The sequence below is a fragment of the Podarcis vaucheri genome, assembly GCF_965113315.1.
Source record: "Podarcis vaucheri genome assembly, chromosome: 5".
Taxonomy (NCBI): Eukaryota; Metazoa; Chordata; class Lepidosauria; order Squamata; family Lacertidae; genus Podarcis; species Podarcis vaucheri.
The window spans coordinates 71,633,226-71,641,002 of NC_138763.1; the positions used below are offsets into that span (position 1 = coordinate 71,633,226).

The 7,777-nt window shown below is 44.7% G+C and overlaps 1 protein-coding gene across 1 annotated transcript in view; it reads right to left on the bottom strand.

Annotated features, from left to right (window-relative positions):
- The window catches only part of NPFFR1 (neuropeptide FF receptor 1), a 15,338-nt gene extending 8,551 nt beyond the window's left edge, over positions 1-6,787 (bottom strand). Inside the window, exons 1-2 of the mRNA XM_082225347.1 lie at positions 6,050-6,787; positions 2,887-3,198 (exon numbers count right to left, since the gene is read on the bottom strand). Coding sequence (XP_082081473.1) covers positions 2,887-3,198; positions 6,050-6,065 — 328 coding nt within the window. The 5' untranslated portion in view covers positions 6,066-6,787. The remainder of the gene's footprint in view (positions 1-2,886; positions 3,199-6,049) is intronic.
- Positions 6,788-7,777: the final 990 nt, after the last annotated feature.

Consider the following 7,777-nt stretch of genomic DNA (forward strand, 5'->3'; position numbering starts at 1 on the left):
GGCTGCGGAGGACAAGCCCCTCTTGAAATGGCCATGCTGTAAAATCTGGGCTCCTCCATGCAGACTAAATAGGTGAATGAACCATATTTCTGCCAAATTGTGGTTTCTGCCAGATCTACAACATATATACCCTGACCAACAGTATGAACGGAGCCGGGTTTCCAAAGCTCCCAAATCCACAAAAGATCTTAAGGGAAGGGAGGTGACTCAGCAGTCAGGAAACAATTACGTTATAGTTTGCACGCAGATAAATGTTTTCTGTTGATCACACTGTCTGGAGCTTTATTTCGACCAAACGTGGATGCTGTACATTTTAAAAGATGTTGCTCTCCACTGAAATGAATGTGCATGTTGCTGGAAGAAGGAAAGAATGGCTGGCAGAAGTTCAATTATGTCCCCTGACATTCAAATCCTTGAGCTATTGTTTCTTGAAAGAGGCAGACATTACTCGTGCTCTTTTAGATTTTGTTTTTCTCCACCCTGCCATGCCATGTCCCCCCCGGCTGTTACAAAGATGCTAATGCTAGCAGAATGTGAATTTCCAGCCTCTCATCTGGATTAACAATCAGCCGCTGAACATCCTTGCTATCTTAGACTTTGATACGACCCAGAAAACCAGATTTACTGTTTAGAGATGCTAGGTCTGGCCCAAGGTATTTGGGCACCTGAGGCAAATCCCCAAATGGTGGGAGTCCTCCCACCAGGGAAGAAGGGGTGAAGAGAGATCAACACGAGGAACAAGTGGGGAAGTGTTGGGATTTGCTGCCCCTGGGGATCTTGCCGCCTGAGGCAGATGCCTCACCTGGCTTCATAGGTTAGCCAACCCTGAGAGATGCTTTCAAGTACAGGAATTTCACTCCCAGAATTGTTGGATAGCAGGCAGAAGAGACTCTGTTGGGGTAATGCTATAATCCATAGGTCTGGGGATAATAGAATCATAGAGTTGGAGGGTTGGAAGGGATACAATGGGTCAACAAGTCAGGAAGAGAAATAGAGTGGTTGTGGTGGTGTAGTTCAGGGTGCCATTATGGTTGCCAAATCTCTGGCTCCAAATGAACTAGTTGCTGCTCTGCCAAAGGCCAACACCTCTGGTGTGAATTAGGAAAAGTGGCTCTGGAAAGGGAAAGGACTTTGGGGGCATAGCTCATGCTGCAGTCTTTGGGTGTCTATATGGCATTTGACTGGAACTCATCATTCAGGCATCTGAATCACTTGGATGAGCACTGAGAAGCATTATCTTTTCTCACGAATTATGGTCTTGAGGAACACTGGAGAAAATTTGCAGAATTCTTGGACTGGGCATGCCTACCATTCAGCGAACAGAGAAAGCCTTGGTCAGAGATGGGACAGAACAAAACTGGAAATTGTGCTTTCATAAAACACAATTAAATAATAGAGTTGCTGATACTCTCCTTATTTTGCAAGAGCCAACGGTTGCAAGCCATTCTTGTTCAGAGACCCTCTGTCAGCCACCTTTGCTAGTTAAGTAGTATTTTCCCAGCTCTTTGCTCCACTATTTCCACTATCTTCCCCTCTGACTACAGAGAGCACAAACACATAAAACAGTCAGGATTAGGAATGTCATGAAATCTGTGAAGTCCCAAAACTAGGTGCTTCAGTTATGGGTGTAAAAAGGCATTGATTTATGCTCTGCCTTGAATTTGTTGCTGCAGTGCTGTTTCCATTCCACTGCAGTTTGGCTTCTGACTAATATTAAGTTATCCTTCTTCCCGTCTACTATGGTGAAATTATGTGTAATGAATTATGTTATCATTATGTTACTCCACACCATTTATTTTAATGCAAAGATAATGAAGTGCAAATTCCAAGGGGTGTGTGTCTCATCGATCATATATTATTTGTCGACTGCAAACAACAACAGTGAATACTGACCATATTCACTTGATTGATTTCATTCTGGACATGGTACAAATAAGCAAACACCAGCAGTTTCTGCAATTGGGATTTTTCAGCATCCTTAACCTCAACACAATTTGCAGGGCATAAGTACCACCATTTGGTTGTGCAAACATGTTGCACATGTTAAAGAACTGAAGAGGATAATCCCTCCTTGGGGAGAATCATAGCAGAAATTATTATTGGAGACTGTTACCCTTTTTTCCAATAACAAAACCAAGTTGTTCTCTGCATGAATGGAAAAAAACAAACCTCATAAATCTCAATACTTCTCATTCTGTCTCCCAATGAAGTTAATCTATGAATACAATATCTGTCACTCTGCCACCAGTATTTGTCACAGGAACACCAGCTGCCTTAGCTCACAAAAGAAAAAAGATAGACTTCAAAATGAGGAAAGTCTGCCTGAAGAAAATAATTGCATTCTAGGAAACATCTCCACAATTGCATATTCTGTCATTTTAAGGTAGTCCTATTGGAGACACTAAATGGGTTCCAAAACCAGCAAGGCCCAACATTTATAAATATTGTGGTACCTCAGGTTACAGACGCTTCAGGTTACAGACTCTGCTAACCCAGAAATAGTACCTCGGGTTAAGAACTTTACCTCAGGATGAGAACAGAAATTGTGCGGCGGCAGCGGGATGCCCCATTAGCTAAAGTGGTACCTCCGGTTAAGAACAGTTTCAGGTTAAGAACGGATTTCCAGAACGAATTAAGCTCTTAACCCGAGGTACCATTGTAAGCTTATCAAACAGTCCTAATGGCATTGGAGACTTGTTAGCATTTCATTTGTTAGTATTACCTTCTGTATCAGAGACCATATGCCTCTAAACACCCAAATGCTTCTCATACGCATCTGGCTGACCACTGTGGGAAAAGGATGCAGGTCAGCATAGGCCTTTGGACTGATCCAACAGGGCTCTCTTCTTATGTTCCGATGTGTTTGCACTTTGTTCTTTCACTCACCTGTAATCAGGTTGTCCACCAGGGTGGTCGGCATGCAGAAGATCCCCACCAAGACATCACTGATAGCCAGGTTGAGGATGAATATGTTGGTGACTGTTCTCATCTGCCGGTTCTTCAGCACTATGAAGCACACCAGCATGTTGCCGACCATGCACACGAAGAAGATACAGACGTAGGCAACAATAAACATGGCGGCCACTGGAGAGGAGTGCTGATAGTAGGAGGAGAAGGTATAGTTCCCCCTATAGATCTGGCTGCGGCTTTCATTCCTGGTGAAGGATGGGCTGCTGTTGGTAGGGCAGGATGTGTCACCTGGGTGGATGGGTAGGGAAAACCCAAAGAAATGAAAGATAAACTTGCAATTCATTGGTTTGTGAAAATATGCTCTTGTAAGTATTCACGTATATCTAACCACTTTCACAAGTGTACTCGAAGTGGCCTGCATTAAACCTACAGAAAACTACTTCAAATCTAGTTATAAAAATATGCTTAAATCACAACAACACCATTAAATGTTAAAAACAGCAACTGAAAACAAAGCTAAGCTTGTGGTGGCACACCAACCACATACCTATTGAGGTTTACAGGGAGCTTAGCTGTTTGGAATAACTGAAATAATATAGTTCTCCCCCTGCACCTACTGAGGTGTTGTTCTCCCTTCATCTTGCTTCCCTGCAAATTAGTTCAGTTATTTTAGCTCCTCTTCACTTCAAGGCAATAAGCGATCTCGACACAAAGGTTTCGGAACTCAAATGGAACATGAGAATCCACTACTGATCCCTCTATGGTCACGACTGAATGGCAATGGTTCCTCAGGGTTTCAGGCTGGGTCCTCAGCCCTATCTGGAGATGTTGGGGATTGAACCTAAGACCTTCTGCTGATGCTCTACTTCTGAGCTACAGCCTTTCCCCCAAAGGATCTTCTGTTTTTGGGAGGCATGTGAAAATAGAACCAACAACCATAGTCCAAAGGGGAATGGGCTCCGACCTAAAAAAACTCCAAAGAAGGCAACTAACTCCAAGATCATCTTCACACCATAAAGTACTATGATGCCACTTTAAAAGGTCATGGCTACTCCCCCCCAAGGAATTCTGGGAGCTGTAGTTTGCTAGGATGCCGAGAACTACAATTCCTGGAGTTCGCAGTGAAGAGAGATTGTTAAACCACTCTGCAAATTGTAGATCTGTGAAGGGAATAGGGAATCTCCTAACAACTCTCAGCACCCTTAACAAACTACAGCTCCCAGAATACTTGGGGGGGGGGCACACAACAACTGTTTATAGTGCTTTAAATGTATGGTGTGAATGTGACAAGAAGCATAGGTCCAAAGCATATATCTTAGCTTTGTTTTGCTTTTGTTTTTAGACAGAAAACTTGTCATCGCTATTATTATTATTACGACTACTGTTATTATCTGCCCTGCATCAAATGGTCTGAGAGAGGGTTACAACAATTTCTAATTCAATATTAAAACAGTCTGAAACAAACCACATCCACAAGAATAGGGTAGATCCAAAAAACATACAACTCAGGTGATAAAGGCCTGGTGACAGAAGTGCCTCTTCAGCAGGCAAACATTGACCAGCAAAGCTATGTATATGAAATAAACACATCTTTTCATTATTTTGAAAGGCCCTTGGTGAAGTAAGAAGTGACTGCATTTTACAACAGAACAACAATAACAACTTGTCTTTGGCTGTTTATTTCTAGTTGACCTCCTATTTAAAAGTCACAGTGAAGTAGCCTTTAGTGCATGAAAGCATATGCCACAAACAATTTGTGAGCATTTAAGGTGCCCAAGGTAGACTCCTGTGGTTGCTGTCAGTGAGAGTCTCCTTAGTTTCTGACACCTGACCAGCTTCTTCCTGGGGAAAAATCTTCTGCCTCAGGTGCGAAAAGGACTTGGCTAATCTTGGGTGCTGCTGTGCATCGTGACTTGAGGGGATATGGGAGCTATTTATTGTTCCACCTGAAGCAGCAAAATGTCTTAGGTCAGTCTTGCTGGCCGTATAACACCTACATCATGTCCCTTCCCATTCAAAGTTAGGAAGCCATCTCCTAAACTACAGCCCCATTATGTAATTTGAAAATCTTCTGCTCTGTCAGCATAGAAGATTGACTGCTTCACCGTGCTGACTAGGGCTGAGGGATGCCGGAGTCCAGCAACAGGCGGAGGGCAGCAGGTGCCCCCATCCTTGAAGAATTGTGAAGGTACTTTGTGTGCCAAGATCTGGGGAAATCGGAAGCCATTTTGGTACTAGCGGATGGACGCAACAGCAGGGTGTTCTGAGGGAAGAGTGAGGGGGAAAAGAGAGGACATTTTCCTCCCCAAAGAGAAAATGAATAGGCTGAGACACATTGCTCCCTGGCATAAACAGAGCCTGCTGGCCAGATCAACAATGGCTAATCAATCCAGTTATGGGGTTTGGAAGCAGCCATTGCATCCATCCCATGACATCCATCCTTGTGCAGACAACAGGTTCCCCCCTGTTCCTGGTTTGGCATGCAACCTTGCACCATGGAAGAAGGGTTTCATATGAGCAGGCTCTTTTCCTCCCAGGACTTCTCCGTGGTGAATGCCGGCAGCCACGTGGACTCCACTGGTCCCCATCAGCTGTGTGAACCCAGGAGATTTTAGGGTGGTCTAAAGCACTTCACAAATCTGACCTACGCAGCTTACATGGGTTACAGCAAATACTGAGATGGGACTCCTCGATTCTGGGGCTTATAAAACAAAAAAGCTCTCGGAGACTCCCTGGAAGCACGGATCAGAGCCAACTAAGAAATGAGGTGTTCAAATCAGCACTTAGCTACAGGGGGCATTGTACAGTTGCTTTGATATGTAAAACAGCATTTACAAAGCACTGGTTACAGAAACAACAGGTGCCTCACCCCCCCCCTTACACATCCCTTCACTAGCTGTTTAGGTCATTCAAAATAAAGCATGTTTTGCACAGGGGAAACAGCAACAAACAATCAAATCAAAAAGTTCTTCTTGATTGCTAGGTGATCACACGTAACTACTTAATTACACAGAGACTGGATTAGCAGCATGAGAAAAATCTACTTAATTGTTTTAAGAAATAAACTTTGGAGAGCAGGTCTTAAGCAAACCAAGTTTTATTTTATTTTTCTTCCAAATAAAGAATCTAAGGTCCTTACCTTCCTCATCTTCCATGATGCTGTGGGTCTCCAGTTTATTCTCCAACTATATCTGTGGGGGGTTGAGTTTTCGACAGTGGACCAGAGTATTCAAATCAGTCCTGCTCTGCGACGTTCCTTGCTCTAGGCTTAGTCTTTCTCTCTCGCACACAGTAATAAGTCAGTCATACTATTTCAAGGGAAGAGTATTCTGGCCTGAGAGTCGGCTGCTTGCACTTAAATCAGTGGCCCTGCAGTTTGGAGAGCTTACGTTGCTTTGTCAAAGATGCTGCTTCTTTCTAGAATGCCCCTGTTTCTCCAGGTCTGCCTCTCTGCTTCTGTTCCAGTACGATGGAAGCAGTTTCCAAGACCAGGCACTCTGCAAACAGTGGTTGGTTCAAGATCTCACTGCAGGATTTTCAGTGAAGCAAACGCGCAGAGACTTTGCAAATATTCAGTTTGCCCTTATTTGGTTTTTTCCTCCTTGAGATCACACATACACTTCAAGGATGCCTTTTTGGAAAATGTTCCAAAAGACTTGTTGGCGTCAAGTTTCTTTTGCAATGGTTTGGGTGTAGGTCCTCTCTAGTTATCCCAGCTCCTTCTGATGAACAGCTCCAGAATTATCTGCTCTGCAGCAGGTGGAAATTGGAGGGCTGTTTGCAATCCAGCTGGTGACCGAAGCAGATGCTGCTAACTGGCTTTGCTCGGTGCCTGAATTTGCGCTCGCGCTCTCTCTCTCTCTCTCTCTCTCTCTCTCTCTCCTTCCCCCTCCCTTCAGCCTCTGCTCCTTGGAATCTTTTCCCACCAACTGACTTCACTGAGAGGAAAAACTGGAAGCTGCTCTTATCAGTGGAGGGGGGGAAGTTGTGCCTCTCCCCAGTGCCATGGTTACAACAACACCTGGCAGAGGCACACAGGCAAACACCTGGCCCAGTAATTACTGGACTGGCAGGAACAGACTGGCAAAGAGTGGAAGAGAGGTTAGAGGCCATGCACACCGAGCAACGAGGGAAATCAAAACAAGCCCACTCTCCAATCAGGTTCCTCTTGCTCCAAAATGGACATCGTCTGCCCGTTTCCCTTGCCCATTTCACTGTTAGCCCTATTCAGGTAGACCTGAGTCATATTTGCAGCTTTCTCTCCTGGGATCCAGAAGAACCATTCCCAGCTCAAGGGCCACACCCTCTCAGGGCTCCCGAATGGTGGCAATTGGCTGGAATGGACTTCCCTTTTGCAGCAGAGATCCCTCTGGAGGTGTAGGGCATTTTTGGTCACATTTGTTTTACCTGCCGACTTGCATGGGCAAGAATAAGTGGACAAGCCAAGGAAGAACATTAGGGAGGCAAGCAGCATTATAATATCCTAGGAACAGAAAGAGCTGTCTTATACCAACTCAGAGCATTGGTCTATCTAGCTCAATACAACCAACACTGACTGGCAGAAGCTCTCAAGAGTTTCAGACGAGGGACATTCCCAGCCCTGCCTGAAGATGCCAGGGATTGAAGCTGGGACCTTCTGCACAGAAAGTGATGCTCAGCCACTTAGCTGCAGCCTTTCTCCTCGAGAGCAAATCTATTGCCCTGCATCAGATCCCACAGAAAGATCCCCAGATGCTTTCAGCTTAGAACCACCAGCCAGTTTTTCCTCTGCCTTTCCCTGTCTTTCTCTCTGTGCCCCAAGCAACGTAATTTCTCTCTCTCACTGCCTCCAAATCTGCTTTATACCTCAGTTCCAAAAGCACACCTT